This window comes from Meleagris gallopavo, chromosome 2, assembly GCF_905368555.1.
Source record: "Meleagris gallopavo chromosome 2, MGAL_WU_HG_1.1, whole genome shotgun sequence".
Lineage (NCBI taxonomy): Eukaryota > Metazoa > Chordata > Aves > Galliformes > Phasianidae > Meleagris > Meleagris gallopavo.
This window is the reverse complement of record NC_139405.1, coordinates 88340910-88364574: the sequence shown is the minus strand read 5'-3', so window position 1 is coordinate 88364574 and position 23665 is coordinate 88340910. Positions and strand designations below refer to the sequence as shown.

Below are 23665 nucleotides of genomic sequence, written 5' to 3'. Positions count from 1 at the left end.
TGATTCTTTGACATTCTAAAAGACCAAAATATTCTCTGACTGTTGCCCCTCAGACACTTCTCATTCAGCCTGCTGCTGTTTGGGATTTTGCTTTGTGGCATCTAACACTACCTATATAAGCATGGGATGTCTGGTGCCTAGAGAGATGTTTTGATTCTAGTTCACTGTAGCACCTGAATCCTTGAACAGATCTTTCTCTAAATGTCACTTTGAAAATAAGATTCTGAATCCTAAACCACTCAGATGGATCAACATTTTATTATCATTAAATACTACCTTTATTATGCTGTCCACTGAGCTCAACAGGACACTTGCTATTCTTTATAGAGAGACGTCAAAAGGTTTTCCCTTTGATAACCAGTAGATCAAATTCTAAATGTGTATTAAAAAAAAAAAAAAAAAAAAAACACTTGTAAAATCATATCTGTTCCTGTATCTCTGCAATTCACTTTATGTGTGCTTTGATTATTGGTTGTCTATCCTACTGTATCAAAAAATATCCAGTGGAGTCCTGATATCCTAATAAAATCCATCAGGAAAAAAGACAGGGTCATAGTAGTAATCTTTGAAAGCAAACAACAGCTCCACTTCAGGCATTTAGGTTTTTTTGTGGGTTTTTGTGTGTTATTTATTTATTTATTTATTTTCATTATTAAACTAAACACAAACTGCTGAGACAATTTGGAAATAATTCAAGTCATTTCTACAATCAAACTTCCTATCTGGAGTGGGCCATGCAAAACACACAGCAAATACTTGTCAGTGATCAACAGTGCTCTGAAAATTATGGGAACTTCGATATGCTCTACTCCTATCAGATTCTATTACCTTCTGTACACTGTACACTTCTGGACACTGTACAAATCTGTGATGATATCTTTGTGCTTATCAGCTACTAAAACTTTATAATTTTGCCAAATAAAGTACATTAATACTAGGATCTGAAACTTTTTTAAGCTACTTATTTCTGTAAGTATTTTAAGTGGGAAAAACAACACTGCCACAGAAACAATATATTTCTTCACTCGAAATCTGACTTACAATTTCTGCTGTCCTTCCAAGGTAAACAATTTATCAACTTTCTTTTTTAAGTAAGTATGGTTTGGGAGCATGACCTGAAAATTGTTTGCCTGTTTTTATATATAGCTCCAGCAGATCTCTAAACTTGTGTGTTTTAAGCAGCATGTGATTAATAAGCTGTCTACCACAGGTGATATTCTCAAGACACTTATAAAGAAGAAACATTTTTTTGCCTGACTTCAGTGTTAACAGAGTAAATACACAGAGAAAGAAATGCTAAATAGAAAATAGTGTGCCTTTTCTTTACTCAGTTATAACAGCCTGTATCAAGTAAATCTTTTCATTTTCTTCTTTTCAAGAAACAGCTTTTGCTGTCAATGTTTCATAAAAACTGTTCTGCAAAACGCTAACCTGGAACCTTTCTGGTTCAAAAAAAAAAGACTACTCATTATCTAATCAGAAAATGTACAATGCACTTCTTAATGCCTGAGAAAAATAACTTCAAAAACTCCTGCTGTGCTTATATAGAGAAAATAAAATCAAAGTGGGCTAATAAGAATCAGGCCCTTAACTTTGACGGAAATCACACCTGGAGACCTCCCTCTAACTCTGTATCTCGTAACAGAGAAGGAAGAATAGAGCCAGCAGTTCAACAAAAATATTATTTTAGTCTACATGTTTTCTTCTAAGTTATTCTGGCACTTGCTATAGGACATCTGAATGGTGAAGAAGCAGAATGAGAATGGTGGCCGGAGGGTCTGGCTGGAGGAAGGAGTTAGGCTAGGAGCTGCTGGTTTTCTGCCCACCAGCATCTTTCCCAGCTGCTGACCTTGCTGCTGGCCTCAGTGCACTGTGAGGCTGCGGCTGGCAGCACTGCCTCTGGGGGGGGCAGTAGGGCCTTGCTTTGCACCCTGAGCTGGCTTCTTCCTAGCTGCAAGGTTAGATCTTTCACTACCTGTAAATGTGAGCCCACTAGGAAGCCACTCAGAAGAGGTAGGACTTAACTGCAACAGAAATCTCCAAATCACTACCCTAAAAGCTATTTCTATCTCATCTTGGAAATACAGATGCTTGTGTTTTTTTCCAATCATTTCCATACAAAAAATGTAAAAATATCTCTATAAGATGCTCAGGTTTTGGTTCAGATCAATCTAGTTTTCTTTACAGATGCTTGTATGATGCTATGTACTGGAATTTTGATGGAAATAGTGTTGATAACACACTTATTACTTAGTTGTTGTTGTTCAGGGCTTACTCAGAGACAAAGATTTTTCTGCTTCTTGTACTTCCCTGCCACAGGGAGCTGGGAGAGATCAGAACCAAGACAGCTGATCTAAACTAACTAAAGAGATGCCCCACAACATATAGCATCACACTCGGCAACAAAAGCTGGAGAAATGAAGGAAGAGGACAATGTTCAGAGAGATAACATTTGTCTCCACATGAAACCATCGTGTGTGATGAGCCATTCTTTCCAGGAAATGGTGGAACATCTGCTGGCAAATGAGAAGCAGTAAATGAATTCCTTGTTTCACTCTGCTTACATGCATGGCTTTTCCTTTACTAAATTGTCTGTATCTCAACCCATGAATTCTCACAATTTTACCTTTTCAGTGCTCTCCTCCACGCCACTGTGAGTGAGTGGGTGGGAGGCTGTGTGGTACACAGTTCCCTGATGGAGTTAAATTACAACAGATGTCTTAGAGCCCAAAACTTTCCAGGAAACTCCACTACATCACTAGGATACCATTGTTCCCTCCTGACTCCTCCATATCAGTCTTGAATTGTTTTCACCTGAGTACAACGTGGCCTAATGGAAGACTGTGTGCCCTCTATATGGCTGGATCAGGACTGATGCGAGAGGAAAATGTCTCCTTGACCTAAGTTCCCATAGATGCTCTCCCTTCAGCCAGCATTTCCCCCCGTGCGCTGTATATACATCAACAGTGACTGCAAATCCAACAGTAGATGAATTGATTCAGAACTGTCACCAAACTGAGGCCACTTTGGAAAACAATATTTTCATTCACTCAGGCTATCATTGCAAAGTTAGCACTAAGAGGGACTTGTTTGAACTGAAAGTCCAGGAGTGTATTATGTGATTCTAGACATATAAATAAAAATAAAAGTTCAGACACCGCTAGACAGGAGATTACCTGACCAAGGAATTAGCAACCTTGAATCATAGAATAACAGAATTGCTCACGTTGGAAAAGACCTTAAAGATCATCAAGTCCAACCACAACCTAACCATACTACCTTAACTCTAACAACCCTTCCATCACAGAGTTATCTCTAAATCTGTGCCCAGGACAGGGGGACAGCAGGCCCACAGGTCCACCAGCCCAGAAAATAGGGACGAGAGAAAAAAAAGTGTCAACAGTTTAGAGGCCGATGTGGCCTGGCCTGTGACTAATGAAGCAGTCCCAGGAGAGGGGAGATGGGGGAAGGATAGGAAAATAGTAGATGGGTCTAAAAACAGAGCAGCAGCAACAATGTGAGGAGGAATGTTTATTTACTAAACATGGTCTCAGAATGCAAGATAACACAGTACAACATTGCACAATTGGAATTGAGGTCAACAAATTAAACAAAATGAGAGAGTGTCCGAGGCCTTACTCAATAGACTCCAGAGGGACCACGTGCTTTTCTTCCAGGAGCAAAGAAAGAGTCTGCAGACCTGCGAGGAGCTCCACCTTCCTCCTGCGGGAGCAAAGTCCTCTGGGGAATCCCCCTCCGTGAACCAAGAGCCTGGAAACAGCAGTCCACGGAACCAGAACATTAGCTCTTTAACTCCCACTGCTTTATGTGATGTTATGATGTGGAATACCAACAAAAAAACAAAAAACAAACAAAAAAAAAAATCACAAAACCACAACACCTCTGCTAAATCATGTCCCTGAGCACCTCGTCCAAAATTAAGTTATTCATGCTGTCTGTTGCATAGGCATATTAATCGCATGTAAGCTTTGCAAGGTATTCATTACTAAAAGTCGAAATGATTTACTCAAAAGACACTGGCATAGGTTGCCCAGAGGAACTGTGGATGCTCTGTTTCTGGAGGTGTTCAAGGCCAGGTTGGATGGGGCCATGGACAGCCTGATGTAGATGGTGGCAGCCCTGCCCACGTCAGGGCAGTTGGAACTGCATGGTATTTAGAATGCTTCTAAGCATTCTAACCATTCTATGATTATATAAGTCTACGAATGTTGCCTGTCTTCGTTTTTGCTGTTAAAGGAGTGCTACCACAGACAGCCCCTTTTCATTCTGCACCAAACTGTAATGAGAGATGCAGGTGTATTGGCAAAGTGAGGGCCATAGGCATAACTGTACTGCACTGAAGAGCGTGGAAGAGGGATATTATTATATTCCAAATATCTTATTATTTTTTAAAATTAATGGCTTGTCTTTTGGTTTAGCAATAAAATAGGATTGCTTGTAAGATGGGTTGTGGAAACTTGGAGGAAAGAAAGATTTCCTTTTCACAGGACTGAGTGAAAGTCTTCTCTCTGAGTGAAGGAAGGGGGTTGCAGTCATCAAATCTGCTGCCCTATACTCGTTGATCATGCCTATTTAAGATTCTACTTCAAGGTGTCTAGGCATACTCACACAAGAAGTAAAGCTTTACACAGACTTCTGGTTTAAAATTTGGGGAGCAGATATTTGGAAGTTAGGCACCATGGTACTGGTGTTTTAGCTGCAATGTCACTTTTTGGACAGAGTCCTAGCTAAAGGAATGAATGTGTACTTAAAGAAAAGATTGAATTTATTAACTTCAAAGCTCTGAGTCATCCAGCAAAGAATCCTTCCATAACTAAGGGAAAATGCTCATCTTCTGAGAATATTTTTCTTTCCTAGTAGACCTCAAAGCATAAGGAAGTCAGGAAGAGATGAAGTTTGTCTCAATTAACAAATATTCATTCAATCAATTATACTTCATCTTGTTTATCTCACTTTTCTCCCACAAAAGCAAATGATTGTTGTGTTTACTTATGCATATTATTTATTTCTTTTTTAAAATTGTATTTATTTCTTACTGCAGTGCAGATATTTTGGAAATAATACAAAGATCCGTTTAGAATTTAATCTAACTTTTACCAGATTTAAGTAGAGGTCTGTGGAATTATCAGTGACCAGGTTAAAACCCATACAAATGCAGTGTGTTTCCTATTTATGCTTTATGTGTATGTGTACATAAAACATATATATATTCATCTAGGTTTTCTACCCTATATTAATGATAATCCTTCTACCTATAAAAAAATAATGCAACTTGTTATATAAAATACAGATTTGAGACTCATAAAATGAGAATCCCAGATCACAGTCCAGGCACAAATCTTATTTGGATAAATTACTGTGTATTTTATGTGTTGTTTTTTTTTTTCCCTTGTCTATGTAATTGTTTTATTATAAGCTTCTTGGCACAAGAAAGTTCTGTCTTCCATTTGCATGCATAAACACAATAGGACCTTAATTTTGACTTGAATCCCTGGGTCCTACTACAATAAAAATGTCATATATTTATCTCGTTTACAGTAAAGCAACCCAAAGTTCTTTAATATTCTTCACGATTCATCAGTTGAAGCCTTATATCCTTTGTTTCCTTAAAATGAAGGAAATATTATTTATATCCAACTATTAGCAATATTGTAGACCATGTCCTATAGACACTTTTGCTATGGTTTTGTGTAAGCTAACACCATTCTTTCACTCTTTGCTTTCTTTGATATGCTTTCTGTCTGCTAAAGCATCTTCACATCTTTTTGATCTTTTAAAATATTGCTTTGACCTGGGCTGATGGCTTCAATTTATTTCCTTTCTAATTCCCAATATATATCTCAATATATAAGATAGTTGTTTTATTTAATGACTATTTCCTAATATTGTTTTATGATTCTAGCTTAAGTTTTTTGTATTCTACTTTTTTTTTTCTGCTAGCAAAATTATATCAGTGATACATACCTTTTGTATGTGATCTTACTGCTCTGCGCTTTTTGCATTTTTTTTGTTCCCACTTGAGCCATAAGTCTCATTACAAATTCTCACCCCATCACTTGTATTCAGATGTACATAATCATGAACAACAGAGGTCCTAACACTGATTCCTTGCAAACTCTGTCCAGGCTTTCCCTTTGTGGCCTACATTTTCACTGGTTTTCCATCCAACCATTTATTTGCCTTCGTGATGATTCATTCTAGCCATTAATCTGAGATGTGGTGCCTTGTCAAAGGCTGACGAGTAGACTGCATCTACTGAATTCCCTTATCTATAGTGGCAGCAGTATCTTCAAAGAACTCCAGCAGGTTAGTTAAGCATGACCTCCCCTGCCTGAATCTATGCTGGTTATCCTTAATCAAACTGATTTTCAAGCTGTTCTTTCACACTTCCTTATGGTAGTTTAATTTTTCCCACAACCCTTGTTGAATCCAATCATCTAGAGTTTCTTGGATTGTTGTATCTTTTTTGAAGACAGAAGATTTTCTTGCTTTTGTTCAGCGGCAGAAGTTGTTCCTAGACAGGTATGTTCTTAGTTTGTCAGTAAATAGCCTTTCAATCCTTTCGGGCCCCTCACTAGCTGTTTAAAAATATATTTTCAAAACCAGATTTAGATTTGAAAGTGAAAATTACTAAAAATACTTCTTTCACACTGTTCTTTATTCGGTGAGTGTGTGTTTTATCACACATAGTAAAAGAAAGTAAGGTAACTTGTCAATAGAGAATGGTAAAACTCAAAATATTTTGTTCACTTTGCAATTATGGAGGAGGGGAGAAGCTTTCCAGGCTTCTCTAATCCTTAGAAAGCTGGGATAGCTATCAAAAGCTGCTCCAGATGCACTCCTTCACTTACAAAGAGCCAAAATGCAGTGTGTCTCCAGAGGGAAATGGATTTTGTGATAAATTTACACATCTGTGACCTCCAGTCTCAATTACCGTGACTCCCTGTGCCTTGAGGTGAAAACCCATGTAATGTTGCAGCTGATAAGCAATGCAATACACTGCCAGCACATCACTCTCGTATATCAGAACTCCCTGGTTTAAGTTCAAGGTCACAGGCTTAAGCTGCAGCATGAGGTTGAGGTATTTCAGACATGTCTTCACGCGTGGCAGCAGCTTGCAGTCAACCCTGCATTTAAAAGCAAAGGAAATGTTTTTTACATGATTAGGAAAGCGGACAAAACTTGAAGAATAATGGAAGGTAACTATGGAACTACCTCCACAGTAGATTCAAATAGCTGCAATTATCTCTCTCTCAGACACAAGTACACAAGTATTTATATTCATAACTTTGGTAACTGGGCACCTTAAGACAAGGCATAAATTTCCAAAACTCTCTGATATCACTGATGATGTTATTAGAGATGTGACAAATACTTCATTAGTCAAATGGCGTTACAACTCTGAGCGATAATTAAAAAAAAAAAAAAATTAGATAAATATGAACTGCAAATCAATTTCACTGATAATACATACCTTTCTTTGTGAGATTTATGTTACATTTTGTAGCTTTTTTTCAAAGAGGGTAACATGATGATTCTTAATGCCCCAGTCATAAAAGCTTTTGGTTATTCCTTCAAATGGGCTGCAATTAGATATTGCAGCTATTACATGTTTACTGGCAAATGAACTCCAGAGCAGCATTCTGGGTTGTCCACTTACAGTTCCATTTTTCATAAAATTATTGAATATTCACCAAGCAAGACAGAAATCCAACTCATCACTGATGTGACGAGAAATGCTCTCTGTGTAAGAGGGGGCCAGCAGGAGGCCAGATACTGTTTCAGCAGCTTTTTTAATACTCCTACTGAATTACTTTAACTAAAGTTTGGAACCCAAACCTTTTACCTCCAAAGGAAACTTTTACAGGAAACCATCACAAAAACAACAGGGGAGAACCTAGGGCATCACAGAAGATGCTTGAAAAAAGGATGAGAAAGTAATTTTTTGAGGAAGCTGAATGTAGGTTTTCCACAATCAAGATAAGTGCTCCAGCAGTTATATTACTCTCACTACCATGGGAAAAAAAAACGACAGTAGTTCCACACTATGAATATCTCATATAAGGCCCAAGTTGGCAGGTGCAGTTAAGGAGAGTTTAATAGTTTTATCCATATGGAAGAACAGCTGTATTAGAGATTCCAATGACTGTTCAATAAAAATACTACACAAATGTATAAGACACAAGCATTCTGGGAATGCTCAGGTATGCAATTTTAGCCTCAACAAAAATTTTCTAATGAAAGAAAAAGGTGTGTATAAGTCTGGGTGCTTCTGGAGTTAACATGGCTGTTAAGTGGTAATTCAGTAATCTAAGTATTAGATGTAAATATCTTTGCAATAAAGGGAAATCTTGATGCTTAAATTCTTATGTGTGTTTATTTAGCTCTGAGTGTCCTCAACATCCATGAAATTAATTAGGAAATGAAGAGTTTGATACATCTTAGATCTAGCTCTTGAATTAATAAGATATATTATGTTGAATTAGTATAATCAGCAGGTATTTATTGTCTGAAATTTCCAGACGTACATTTGTATACTCCACCTACATATTACAATGCTATACCTGATATTTTCAGATATATATTGTTATAATAACCAAAGGTGATTCTAGGCAGAAAGAAGAAAAGACAGATATTGAGAGATTAGCTACCCACCAATCTAAGCAATGTTATAGCTTATCAACAAAATCTCTTTACATAATCTTCTCTGAAGAAACACCATTGTGCTAACTCACAAAATCAACTGCACAGGACATCTGATCCTTCAATAAAAGCAGTTGAGGTATTTTATAGAGCCCTTTTTCATACTGTAAAGAGAGTAATTTTTAAAAGAGACAAGTTTACCTTATAAACAAATTATTACATTGTTATTTACAATTGACCTATGTCTTCATTAAACTACTGAGACATAAAATGAGTAATTATTTTCTAATTAAACACAGCATCTATCTGTAAACTTAATCTGCTTTTTATCATAAAGTATTCTTACATTTCAATAAATGTTTGATTCTAACCAAGCAGAGGAAAAAAAAAAAAAAAGGCACCTTGCTTTAAAAAAGTTTTGTTATCCCATGAAAATGATTCTCAAATTTTCCCTCATCTCACTGGAAATTTAGATTGTAGTATATCAGATACATTATATCCTTTTCCAGTCATTTCTCTAAAACTTGTGTTCTGATCAGCTCTCTAAAGCTAAAAAAAAAAATGTTTTTGTTTGCACTGGACAGGAGGAATTAATGTCTTCTTTTCATGAATAGACTCTATCAGGAAATATTCAGAAATTTCTCTTTTATGGAAATGAAAGAGTCTTTCAGAAAGAAAGAACAAGATCAGTAATGGGAGATTTGCTAACATTAATGAAATTCTGTTTTCTTCTGCCTCATGTTACTGTAATACTTTTTAAAAACACGTTTATTTGTGTTGTTTTGGTTTGATTTTGTTACACTGATAATGTCTGCTTTTCTACAGTCACTCCTTAGAGGAAGAGGAGTCGGAATAAAGGGAGAAAGCAGAATGTGTACAACACAGAGACAGCTTACACGCTTGTAGGAAGGCTTCTGTCTTAGAAAACAAAAGAATTCTCTTCCAGATAGTTACAAACTAAAACCAGAAACATAATAATTGGAGAACACAGAATATCTTGCATGTTTTTTAGGATTAAGAAAAACTTCTAATTAGGGGCAAATTTTACAATATTCTTTTTTAATTTTGGAGATTTCTTCTAAATCTTGCTGTTGAGGTAGGAGGACAAGTGGTTAACTCAGAACAATGACACTGTTTCAGGTATGTCAGTACAATAATCTTCTTCCCAAACCTTTCCCAACAGGAATTTTGCAATGTTTTCCAGAGACAGCCTGACCATTGTTTTACCTGATTTCCCCAGAAATCAAATCCTTCACTAAATCCCATCATTAGAGTTTGTCTCAACTTGCACCGGTTTTTACCAGAAAGAAAACATCATCAAAGTATGTCTTGTGACCACTGATAAAACTGATGTGGACTGCCAGACCACAGAGGGCAAATTATGGCACTTATGTAAGATGAAGCTTCTGTACACTGTATTTTATATTGCTAATGAGCTACTAATACAAACCATGGAAGTCACAGTTGGTGGGAGAGCAGATCACCAACCAGGAGGTCTGCTGTAAAAAGTCCTTATCAGGACTTAATTTGCTAAGCGTTTTCTCTTCTGTCACTCCAGAAATATCTCATAAGGCAAGAAGTGTTAAATGTCATTGCTATTTAGACGATCATGGTGTACTGCCTTTACTACCTATTGGAAAGCAAATAATCAAAATGTCATTGATGAGAATAAATCTAGGTAATAAGAAGGTAGGATAAAGGAAAGCAGCTGTTTGCACTGAAATGCAGGCCATTATTCTTTTAAGCGCATCAGCAACATTGACTACAAAATCATTACCATTAAAAATTATGGGAAATGCATTTGGGAATCATACCTTTAGTATTACTTGGAGTCAGCCAAACATCAATATCCAGATGGAACTTTTAGGTGAAGTTGGGAAAAATATATAATTTAGAGATCCACATCACGCCTTCCTATTCATTAGACCCAAAGTTCTAAGTGGGGTGAACCATTTCCAAATAGCTGGAAGCACTCAAGGAAATGAGGAGGTAGAAGCTTCAAAACAAGCAAAATGCAGTGCTTTTCTGCACAGCAGGAATTAAATTGTAAAGCAGATTGTCAGAAAATAGTGTGGTATTCTGAATTATGAATAGGTTCAAGAAGAGTTTTGTGAAGTTTAAATTTGTTGATGGATGTTGAACATCGATGCAACCTTTGGTTAAAACTTCCCCAAACTGAACAGAGGCTGCTAAATAAAAGGTTGTATATCTTCTGTCCTGCACATTTTCTACACATTTGCTAGTCACCATTGTCAGAGAGAGAATATTCTGATCTGATTAGATGTGTGGCTTTTTGCATTTTTAAATACTGAAACCTAAAGAGTGAAAGATTACCAATAAAAAACAAACAAACAAACAAAACCAAGCAAACAAAAAAGCCTTAACTTCTTTTAGAGACTGAAACTTAAGCAAATTCATGGGACTTGCACACAATCTGGGCACAGTTTATGTCTGTGACTTACTTCTTCAGGACTTAGGAATGCCCTGTGGCTTTGTTCAGGCTCTGCACATGTTGCCCAGAGTGTACAAGTCAACACAGATCAGACTCTGGGTGCTTTTCTTTCTGTGAATGTAAGATAGCCACTACGGAGCACAACAAATCCTGCATCTTACACTCCTTCAGCAGAGGAGGAGATTATAGAGTGACAAGAAAGATAAGGTCTGCAGAAGGAAAACGTTAAGGAAACAGTAAGAGGAAACAAAAGACAAATAGTATTTAATGTTGCGAATTTGATGGTGCCAGTTCTGCCAGCACTATGAGATGAAAGCATTATTATCAGCATGTCAGTGTAGAGCCAATGTACCAGCTCAGCAACATGCCCAACGTGAAGCTGCAGCAGGCTGAATTTCAGAAGACATCTTATTGCTTGGATCTGGTCATGCTGGAAATAACATTCTCCCAAGTTCAGTTTTCTTTCACAATGCTGTCCATTTCTTTTCCACCATATTCATACACACTTAATGAAATGAGACCTTATATGTTGGGATTTATCAGAAAAGAAAGGAATAAATCACAATATGTGAATATGTCCTGGCATAACATACACTTATTTAAAGAATAACTATAATAGTAGACCAAATATCTTAGAAAACAGATGAATGGAGGACATCATATGGCAAAAGCAAGGATTTATTAAAAAAAATAATATTAATCCTGACTGAAATTTCCATTACAAACTGTCATGCTTTTTCACATGTAAGTTCTTTTTCGAGATAGCTAATCTTTCTTAGTGGTACTACTGGAGAGCATGTCAATGAAATACAATTATTTCCATCAGCTGCTCATGCTGTCCCCTGTGCTGAATGCCCATCCTTCACCTGACACAGTCACTGTCATCACTATAGCCTACTTTTTCACAGTAGGCAGTACAATATTTTTCCAGTGTCAGAGAGTTTCTTTTTTAATTGATTTTTTCCCCTTGGGGGAACGTGATCCTTATGGACATCACTCTTTTTGGGAAGTACCTAGACAACAGCAGTGTCACTGAGTACATTTGAGAAGCAGACTGCTGTTGAGACTGTTGCACAAAATGTTTCTGCTTTACAAAGCTGTATGTATACCAACGCTGTGTGACAAAATACATTCAAAACATTTGCACAAAGCAATCCATCCTGCAAATACGATCTGCAGAAAGAGATCGTATTTGCAAAAATACTAAATGGATCTTGGTGCCTATCCTAATGTGCTCAAACAGGGGAAGCCTTTTTCCACCAGAGCTGTAAAGTTCTGCATCATCCCTTATGAACCGCCTGCTTCTTAGCAAGACAAATGGAATCCCAAAGAACTGCAATTAGTTACCATCAATTTGGGATGAGTGTATAAAATGATGAATACTTGCATAGGTAATAAAGTGGAGGTGGAACTGATTGGTTTTAATTTGGGGCCAAGACAACAACAACCTCCATTAACCAATGCAGCCAACAGTCTATGAGTTGGCTTCACTCCAAATTTTTATTTGCTGCTGCTTTTAACATTTGCTCTGCAATCACAAACATTTTGTTCCTGGGTACATCAGATCCAGGGTTTTTGTAGACACAGAATTGCTTAAGTACAACAGCTTTAACAAAAAACAAACCACAACTTCACTTGAGAAATTCTCATTGCTAAAAAAAAATACAATTATAGGGAATTATTATTGGGAAACTTCACTTAATTCAGATACTACCTGGAAGACAACAGAAGTTAATGCTGTACACTGTTGTAAATCCACTCTTTTTATGGCACCATATTACCTTCAGATTATTGTGACTGAGTGTTAAAGTAAGTACAAAATGCTGAGATCTGCAGTCTTTTCTTAAAACAGTGGGAACTGCAGGTACTCAGCATCTCTGAAAATAAAGTAAAAATAAAGATATCTGCAAATCTGGACTCTTGACAATAAACACTACCTTCTACCCCCTTTCCAGTCTCTTTGAACTTAAACTGAAATTTGGTTTTGAGGTAAAATGAGCTCAGACAGATGCTTTAATGGTTCAGTACATACATATTCTTTTATTCAACAAATGGATATCTTCTTCCATGAGATATTTCAGAAAAAAAGTGTTGTTTTTCATGTATGATGAGATGTATCGTAAGTGTATGCTATCCAGAAGTCTGTATCTTTATCAAAAATTCATATAGGTAAATACCACTTTACCTTAATACTGTGAATACACTGCATTATCACTAAAGTGCAGTGAAAAGGACAGTTATGAAGTAAAACAGAAATAAAAATTTCTCTGCAACACAAAGTCTTCAGGTCCCACCCTGTAGTCCTTAATCAACTCCCACTCTGAAGGAATGGGATAGAAACACTTTCAAAAAATAGCCATGCTCATAGAGGTTGAATTATTGTGATCCGTAGTCCGATGAGACAAGGGAAAATGGTTTTAAACTAAGACAGGGGAGGGATAGTTTAGATATTAGGAGGAAGTTTTTCACTCAAGAGGCTGGTGAAGCATTAGAGCAGGTTGCCCAAGGAGGTATGGATGCCCCATCCCCAGAGGCATTCAAGATCAGGCTGGATGTGGCTCTGGGCAGCTTGGTCTGGTCGTTGGCAACCCTGCACATAGCAGGGGGGTTGAAACTAGATGATCATTGTGGTACTTTACAACCCAGCCCATTCTATGATTCTATGATTCTCTATGTTTCTCTAAGTAGCTTGACAGTGAACTAGTTACTACTTCAATAAAGATGTATGAAGCTATCTGAAAGGAGGTTGTAACTTAGTCCCCCTCTCTGGCAGACAGAAATGAAAGATCTGAATATACAATTTCTAGCACAAGAAACTTGGATTTATGGGCTAAATGAGAACTAACCCTAAAACAAGCAGATAGGAAACTTAGTTTAATAAAAACTAATGATTTCGTTATATATTAAAAAAAAAAAAAAGAGGAAAACTGAACTTACTTTGACACAACTTCCCAATTTTCCTTCTAATGTGATATGACTCATCTCAATTCCATTGGAAAAGAAGTAAACAAACTACACCAACTCAGTTGCCATCATCTGCCAGGAACATCTTAAAAAGAAAACTACTACTGAGGTACTTTTCTCGTCTTCACTAGAGATAAACTTATTTACCCAGTGGAAGCAGCAGCATTTCACTTTATCTCCATTTCTTTTACCACGTTTTCCTCATTGCTAACAGCAATCAATGAAATACCTGCTTAGGTCAATAAATTACTTCCATAAGAAGTAGATTAATGTAACTTGAACTAGTTTTGTATATTTTCAAAACCATTAATTTGATGTGAGATAAACATAAAAATAATAATAATAAAAAGGGGAAGTTCAGTTTGTTTATTAGCAACATATTTTATATGGGAACTATCTTAAATAGTAATTTAAGCAATTTAAGACAACAGTCTTTTGATTATGTTCCTCATTCACTGAATTAATGTTATAATTGGAACTGTAAAAGAAATAAAATGTTTAGTCCTTTTTTATTCTGTAATTCCTCTCTAATCTAATTTCCTCAAAATAGCTGCAAGACAATATATTGTCACGAAGATCAGAATGACAATTATAAGCTGGCCTATCCACTCTTCAGTATCTGTTATTGTTTCTATAATGGCAATTTCATCTTATCACATCACTAATAAATGAAATCTAAATCACTAGATAACACATCTGAAGTCAGCTTCTCTACTGATGTAAATCAACTGAGATCCATGGAGGGGATTTCAAAATGTTATATTTCTCAGACTAGTTCCTGTTTGTAGATCTTAAAATCCACTGGATCAGGCAGGCCCTTTGCTGGGCTAAATGATACTAAAACTGAAAAAGAGAGCAACTTGATTTTCCAAAATATTCCCTGAATTACTGCTTTAAAGAAAGGACTTTGAAGCTTCTCAAGAGTTGACAGGAAAAATCTAAATTGTCATGGCAACATGAGTTGAAGAAATTCTTCTCTGCTGTTTGCAGAGATCATCTCCATGTTATCAGCCTGTTTACTAGATGTTGCTAAAGAAAGCAATTAAAGGTTTACTCTTCTCAGAAACAAATAAATTATACTAATGGTGAAAACAAGTGGACTGAGATACACAGCTAGGTCAGAGATTTTGAGGTACCACTCATCTCCAATACAAAAGATGTTTCTGTGATTATTTGCATTTCATATTAATGACTAGGAACTCAAATTCTCTTTATCATTATTAGATTTGTTCCGGCATCCTTGTTTTAATGCAAGGTCTCTCTGTGATATGTGACTCTACTAAAGGCCAGACTCCAAGACCAGAAGGGTTAATAAGATTTACTTTTTTGTGTATGTGTGTGAGTTCCCCCACCTTTCTATCAGGTCAAAAGCTGGTCAGAATGCAATACGTGAGCAACACAAACTGTCCAAATGAGAACTAGCATTTATAGGACCTAACTGCTTCTGCACAGCTGAATGCTTTATAAACACTATTTTAACTACATTATGTACCTGGGGGGTCAAGGGGGAAGGAAAATTTCAGTGTATATATGTATTTCAATTAAATATCATAATAAAGCCTTCCCTATAAAGGTTTCATATAGAAAAAATTTAGATATGGCCAGGTACACTCCACAATAAAAATGCTACTACGGCTGCTACCACTGACTTTTTAAAATCTATTAGCATTACATTTTGTAGTGTGAGAGACATTGCAAAAAATGGGTCAAGGTGTGTGCTGGGGATATTTATGTGCTGAGATAAAGAAAATCAATTTCATTTCTCAAGAGAGATGTCTACAAATGCAGAGGGTCAATGACTTCGATATTAGCAGTTGCTTGATTGTACAGAGGTTCTTAAAGTGAATGACAAAACAGCTTTTTCCCCCCAGATGCTTGGCATGACTCAATCCACATATTATAAGAAATATCAGCAGGATGCCAATAGAGAATCTGGCTGCTGGGGCAAAGCTAAAACAGTACACTTAGTCACTTGGAAGCAGTCAGATTCTGCATTGATATCCCACAGACATGAGTGAGAACAGAGAGATTCGTCATGACTACTGGTTTCTCAACCAGAAGCATAGAAAATTAGCCTAAAATTAAGTGAAACTCTATGCTTTTGTTTTAATTTCTTTCAAATGACCCCTTTGAAAATTTCACTGTTGTACGAGAACCTTTACAGGCCAAACAAATAGCAACAATGGGTCAAAGTGTTCCTTTTTGCTGTTTACTTTCTTAAGTACTGCCTTGAGAAGCATCTCTCTGTCCTGATTTCTTATTGTCACTGTCACCTGCACTCCTTTTCTGAAGTTGAGCGCAAGGCAGATTCCCCAATCTCACACAGATTCCTGCAACATCTGGCAGCTCACTCCATGGCAACATAACTGCTGGTTGTGCACCTTTAGCTGCACTGCACAAAGCAGGTCGCTGGATCTTGGTCCCCATGGATCCATGTTGTGTACATCATGAGGTCAATCTGAGCCCTGGGACACTCCTAAAATGCAAGCTTTAGCCCAAACACAGCACTCAGAGCCTAAACTCTTTATCACGTGTGTTGGATACTCTCTGAAAAGAGAATCAAGCTCCCCTGTCCGTTTCAGAAGCAGGCATTGCAGGAGCAGTGAAGATGCTTTAAATCCAACCCACAGCTGGACCAGTGTACAAAAAACATCCTGTTTGTGATCTCCAGTGTGTTGAGGCCCACCCTTGGACCTGAGCGTCACACACAGCCCAATGCTGGCTGCGCTTTGGTTTCAAGTGCGCTGCACGGTGTTGATGTTTCAGCAGCTGTGTAAGAAGTCTGAATATTTGCATTCTCTCTGTGAAGATGACAGTGAAGTAACACACGTCAAAGAAAGAAAATTATAATTTATGAAGTGTTATACCTTGACTACATCAGATCTGGAAATGATACGATAGGATGAGAAAAAGAAACCTCTCCAGCCCAGGATTTGCCCTCAACCAAAGGCCTGTTGCAAACAACAGAACTATAAGTACATTTCAATTTAAAAAAAAAAAAAAAAAATCAAACTCAGGTGTTGAAATATATTTATATGTTAAAAACAAGGAAAACAGAAAAGAAATATGAAATATTTTATGTTTTGCAAGATTTGCATGAAAAAGCTATCACCTTGAAATTGAGTAAGAAATGAAGGTGCTGCAAAAGGTATTTTTAAAATGCTGACAAAATGTGATGCAACACTTTGCAAAACAAACACTGCACACATCGTTTTATTCATTATTATTTATTCAGCTCTCTGTCAGCTGCAGAGCTGCGAACATTTCTTTAGAAAAGCCACTGTACAATGGAGACATGAATACAGAACATGATTCTGTACTTCAGTATCCATGGGATACTGTAGGAAAGACATAAAACATCCAAAGACTAAAATGATACAGGCTTCTCTGTACTCCATAATTTCTTAAAGGAAAAAAAAAAAAAGTAAACATTGGAAAACAAAAAGAGGAAACAAGGCAAGGAACAGATTAAGCCATACTTGGAGATACTGGACATCTTGTTTAAAAACAAAATATTCTCATAAATAAGTAAAGCTTTTAATACCAGCAATATTGACTGCTTGGATTCATCCAATTTTCCTTTGTCAGTCTTTCCTGTGTGTAAATACTGTGAGAAGTGCTCGGCCACCAGAGCTCACATCAAATGGGATCTGGATCCACTGCTCATCTGCAGTATCTGCTGTGTCTGCCTTATTTGGAGCACCAACAATTTCAGCAGTGGCTGATCCAAATATTGCCAAAATCAATAGGAATTTCAGTTTCAACTGCAGCAGGATAGAGCCCTTGTTACTGTCCAAAGGTAGGTTTTCCTTGTCAGAGATGACTTCAAAATGACGTTGAAAGAGGTGAAATCACCATTTCAGAATCATATACACTAATGCATTGATAAAATGAAGAATCTAACTAGTATGAAGTTACAACAAAAGGTGACTTATTTTTGTATTGGAAATTAGAACTTCACTATAATTGCAAGGAATTGTGAATTTTTTGCTTAACTTCTGGTGAAGTCCAATCATTGATGATATTCTGATTCATTAAGAGGAATTCTGATTAATTATCAGTAGTATAACAGTGATTATATCTGTTAACCGAATGTGCCCTCCAGGTAAAAATTGCAAGAAACTGTTGTCGTTTTCTCTTTCTCTCTCTTTTTTAATGACTAAGAAATGCAAAACAAAATGTTTCTCTCTAAGCAAGTCAGACTTGTTATTGGCAATAAGATGCAGTATTACTCTTGTAAGAGTTTTCATTGCATGCATGTCTCCATTTACTGTTCAATTACTAAATGCAGGCAACTGATGAATGTTGCCTTTGTGTGTCAATATAACACCAGCAATAATCCAAGTAATTTGTTTAATCAGTTATTCCGTAGAGAAATACTGATAACAAATATAGTGTAGATTTTCTTGAATGTGATAGAAGTGTCATAGAGCTGAATGAAATCTTTCATCCAGCCAGAACAAAGATGTGTGAGGACAAAGTAGCATCTCACAGCTTTCCTCAGGCATCGATGACATTTTTCCCTATTTCAAAAGGTACTGGTTGATAAAAATGGCTTAAAGGAAACTCCATCTGACATAGAAAAGTAAAGTATCTAAGCAGAAGAAAGTTATTCACACGCATTAGGAGAATTTCCATATGATTCTCATTCTTTGCTCACTGAGAAATTGGAAGAGCGTCCAATTTAGCTAATTTGAATCTCCTTAATTTTGCAGCCACATAGACAGCTAGAGGCCAGCTTCTGAATCAGGGACCCTGACTGAAAGCCAGCTGCATGCTCAAGTTTTATCAGAACTCACATCCAATACTTCTGCTACTGCTTCAGCGCCTCAGCTCAAGCAGCAGTTCCTCTTTCAGTGCTGCAACCCCTGCCGGTGGCAGAAAGCCCAGCACCATGCTGTGGGAGTTCCACACACACTCACAGCTGTTCACCAGCAGAATAATGTCAACATTTTCAGAGACACAGCAGGTCAGTAGGGATCCGAGCAAAACAAATTAAGTCGTATCCCTAAAGTCACTGGAAGTTTTCTTTACATGGTCGCACTGCTCAGCAGTTACTTCTCACAGGAAAGGCTGTGAGAGCAACATCAGCGTGGAGGTGTGCAAGCGACGTGGCTTCCAAAAGTTGGAATCAATGGTTCCTGAGGTGTCTCAGACCTTCTGGGGAGCACGATACACCCTGAATGCACTGATTTCTGTTTCAAACATTTACTCAGTTTCAGACTGCTCCTAAGTCACCGAGGCTGAAGCTTTAATGTCTGTAAGCAGTATCGGGGCTAAAGTCCCATACCTAACTTGTAAAAACATGTGTGTATCAGTGCATAAACAATGATAGTACCATACAATGGGTAACAGAGATAAAGAGCTGGATTCTGTGTCTGTATAGAAAATTTTAAAAAAAGAAGAAAAAAAAAAAAAAAAAGACTACAGGGAAAGAAAAGTACTCTACTTCTTTCCCTAAAACTCAAAATGTCCACACCTGATCAAAATCACACGTTTCTGTAAAAGGCCATGAGAGTGACAGTCACTAGAATAAACAGGGAAAAACCCACACCATGCTTCCTCTATCTACAGACCACTGAAGATGCTGAAGTGCCCTCACAGACCTCACTGCAACCACACGTTCTGCTGCCTGCATGGCCTCGCACCACCAGCAACTGCTCACACCGTGTCCTGCTCCACCCGCTGGGAATCCTATGTTGGTGAGCAGTGGGACACCAGGTCTCACAGGTGGCTTCTGAGAATGGACTGCTTGGGAAATCCTAGTTGAATTGCTATGTTCTGCACTGTATTGTATTCAATTTTTCTATACTTCCTATTCTTATACAGAGTTAAGGATGTTGTATGTATATCTCCATGCAATACTACAGATGTGGCCAGAGCTGGCTGCTGCTTTCTGCCTTTCCATGGCCCCCCACTGCTCTGGAGCTGGTGGGAGAAGGCACCCACAGAGCACAGAGTCGTGCAGTGGGTATCCAATATCCAGCTTTTGTTTGTTTGTTTTTTCCCAGCTCATTTTCACTCACATTGCTTCGGCCTCCTCTGGAAAGGAATGGAGCCTCTCTAGAGAGAGCGGCTTCACAGTGTGAGAAGCACTGCTTTGGAGAGAGAGAGAAAATACATGACTTTAAAAGAGAGAAACATTCTCAGTTCAACAAGAGGAGGCCTTAAACATAGTGGTAACTTTGCGTGATGCAATTATTTTGACAAAGTGAGAGCAGCAAACAGAAGGTACATAAAATGTTGGGGTTTTTTATTTCTTAAAAAAAAAAAAAAAAAGACAACCACAACAGAATGCTAAGTTATAGATGTGTGAGTCCTTCCACTGTGTGGATTTGATTTCAGACAGAAATGTGTTTCCTTTGCTGTTTCCATTAATCTGAATGATACCTCTGAAGTTGCACCAGGAAATAAAGCCTTATGTACATTTCGTCAGAGGCAATTAGGTGGCGATGGAGGTGTTCTTGCTGCATATCGGAGCCCAGGAAATGATCACAAAACCATACACTGGGACAACGGAACATACAAAGCAATACGTATTCCTCTACTGAAAACAGCAGATCTCAGATCACAGCAGAAAGATATTTTAATCGTTAATCTTGAATTTCAGTCTGAGCTCAGTCTAAATCTACCATTTCCTTCCCAGCAGTTTGGTGGTTTGTTGTTTGTTGTTTTTTTTTTTTACCAAAAATGGCATTGCCATTTCTGGTGTCTCAAGTACATCACGAGTTTTTATGTTTGCTTTTGCAAGCATATAGCCCATTACAATTAGCAAATGGCTCTACGCACTTGGCCATTTGAGTGCAGAGCCGAGCGTCTGCTGCTGCTGTGCAGAGCATCACTGCTCCATGGGGCAGCTCCGGCCATGGGGCTCCTGCACAGCACCTCAGCTTGATTCTCGGCGATTTCTGAAGCGTAACAGACAGGGAAGGTTCCCCCAAAGGCTTTCCAAAATACTCAGACACCGTGGAAATACTCATAGAGCTGCACCTCGGATCTACAACAAGGAACAATGACGTATGTTCATTTTCATCCTTTCTTATTTCTTTAAAAAGTTACAGACAACTGCACAGCAGGAGAGAGTTTGCATTTGGTTTCATAGTGAGGAACACTGGAAATCAGCCTACCTCCCCTGTACTGACAAATAAGAGAAAACGTGTGGCAACACCTCCAGAAACAGTACTTTGTTGCTTTTTTTAATCACAAAATCCCCAAACAAACCAAAGCCCATGTCGTTTCCTATTGCAGCCCCTACGGAATTATTCAATTACTGAGGGGACAGTAAACAGGGAGTCCTGGGGACCAATTCTTTAAAGCGGTGTGTGCTCTGGGAAGCGAAGGCTCTCCGTGTTCCCAGGGAAGGAGTTCTTTCACTCTCTAAACTATAAATGCAATTTCAGCCTCAGGATTACATTTGACTAAATATAGATACCTGCGCTCAATTGCCTGGGAAGGTAAATGGGGAAGAATTATGTCAAATGTCCCCGCTGGTTCCCCTTCTACCTGTTGTTTGACTTCAATATTAAGTCAGTTTGTAGCCCTTAAGTAGGTGTATTGCTGCTCCACATTAAGAGCTGTATAATTACATTCTGCAGAGCGGCATCGGAGGCAGTGCCCAAATGTTCCTGGCAAAGCCTTTGTATGTAAGCAAAACACGTCGGATCTCCGCTGAATAACCATGATCCAGCCTCCAGCTTTTCATATGTGCTGTCAGCCATGAAAAGAAAACACTTAAATGTCAAACGACAGAACCAGCCACAGTGTATTTAACAAATGAGCCGCGGGTGTCGGCCCGCTGCGGCGCGTCCCGGGGCGGCGGGGCCGGGGGGGGGACCGGGAGCCGAAGTTCGGGCACGGCGCTGACACCGAATGTGGCCCCCCCCGGGCCATGTGGGGGCACCTCGCGAGGGAACAGCGGGCGGAGAGCGGAGGCAGCGGCGAGGTTCGGGCGGAGGCGCAGCTCCGGACCGGGCTCGGCTGCGGCGCTGCCCGGGGATCGCGGCCCCGGGGGGGAAGGCTGCAGCCTCGCCCCTCACTAAGAGTCCTACCCACCCCCCACCCCAGCACGGTGCGAATAAAGCGTAACAGTGCTAAAAACAGCGAGGAAAAATAAAATGGTGGGGACGACGCGAAGCGCCGCGGAAGGGGTAAGGGAGTCGCACGCAGCGCAGAGCGTGGGGGAACGCACCGTCCTCCCGGAGGCGGAGAGGAGGGCTGCGGGGACGATGCCGCTGCGGGATGCGCCGCCCGCGCCCTCACACGCGCACCCGCACCCGCACGGAGCTAACGAGAGGGAAGTGAATACCGAGCGGGGAAGTTGTTGTCTCCAGCGCTGAGGCAGCGATGGGGCTGAGGCCAGCCCCGAAGTTGTGTAACCCAGTTCTCTGCCGTCACCCCCACCCTCGTTTCCCCTCCCTCCCCGCATTGATTTTAAGGAGGACCCCAGACGGGGGTGGGAGACGCCGTGCGGCCCGGCGCCCTCTCCCCTCGGCACGCGGGGGGACCCCGGCCCCGCACACCCCCACAATCCCAGAACTCGGGGGTAGTGGGGGCGGCCGAGGGCGGCTCTGCGCGACACCCACTCCGCGCTCCCCCCGAGCCGGGTAAAAGCGGGGCGGCGGAGAGAGAAAGCCCAACTTGCCGGCCCGGGGACTGTCTCTCCTCGCACGGTGGCGAGTGCCGCTCGGGCATGTGTGGAGAGCGAAGTGTTGGCAAACTCCGGAGCTGCCCAGGAGCTGATGCGCGCAGCTCCACTCGCGGCGCAGAGGCGGTTGCTGCCCGGCTCCCGGAGCTTGAGGGTCCCCGCGGGGAGCGGCCGGCGGGCAGAGAGCGCTCGGGGAGCCGAGGGACGGTGGGAGGGAGGGAAGGGGAGCAGGGGGAAGGAGCCGGGTCTCTGGGAGCCGGCGGCTGGGATCGCGGAACGGAGCACGGTGAGGGAGAGCTCATGCGAGCGGCTGAGCCGAGCCGAGCTGAGCTGAGCTGAGCCGAGCTGAGCTGAGGGGTAAAGCCGTGAGCACAGCCTGCGCGAATCCAGCCCCTAATGCAAGAAACCCAAATCTTACCCTGAGCCGCAGCGAGGAGCCCCGCGCAGAAAACCAGCAGAGCCTCGAATTTCCTCCACGCAGTCATGTCTGCGGTTATTCCACACGCACCCGCGCTCGCACCGATCCCCCGGCGGCTCTCCTGGGCTGCGACCGCGTCCTCGGAGCGGCGGCGGGGCTGCGGACGGCGCCGGCTCAGCACCGCGGGGCGAGGAGAGGCGGGGAGCGGCGGCGCGGCTCCCGGCGCCTCCTGCAGGACTGCGCGGGCGGCTGCCTGCGCGCTGCCCGCAGCATCAGCCCCGCTCGGCGCCCGCGGAGCCCCGGCGCCGCCGGCCCGCCGCCCGCCCAGGGGAGGGGAGGGGAGGCGCGCCCGGCGCGGCGGGCAGCGCGGCAGCCACAGCCGCCGGAGGGGAGAGCCGGGCGGCGGCGGCGATGGGAGAGGGCTGCGGGGAGCGCGAGGGAGAGGAGGAGGAGGAGGAGGGGAGAGGGAGGGATCGAACAGAGCGCGGCGCAGGCAGCGCGGCGAAGGGGCTGCCAGCCGTTC

At 40.5% G+C, this 23665-nt stretch overlaps 1 protein-coding gene across 1 annotated transcript in view; it reads right to left on the bottom strand.

Moving 5' to 3' along the window:
- The window catches only part of CSMD1 (CUB and Sushi multiple domains 1), a 1002456-nt gene extending 979232 nt beyond the window's left edge, over nt 1-23224 (bottom strand). The window contains exon 1 of the mRNA XM_085217921.1: nt 23143-23224. Coding sequence (XP_085074047.1) covers nt 23143-23209 — 67 coding nt within the window. The 5' untranslated portion in view covers nt 23210-23224. The remainder of the gene's footprint in view (nt 1-23142) is intronic.
- Between the last annotated feature and the right edge of the window lie 441 nt (nt 23225-23665).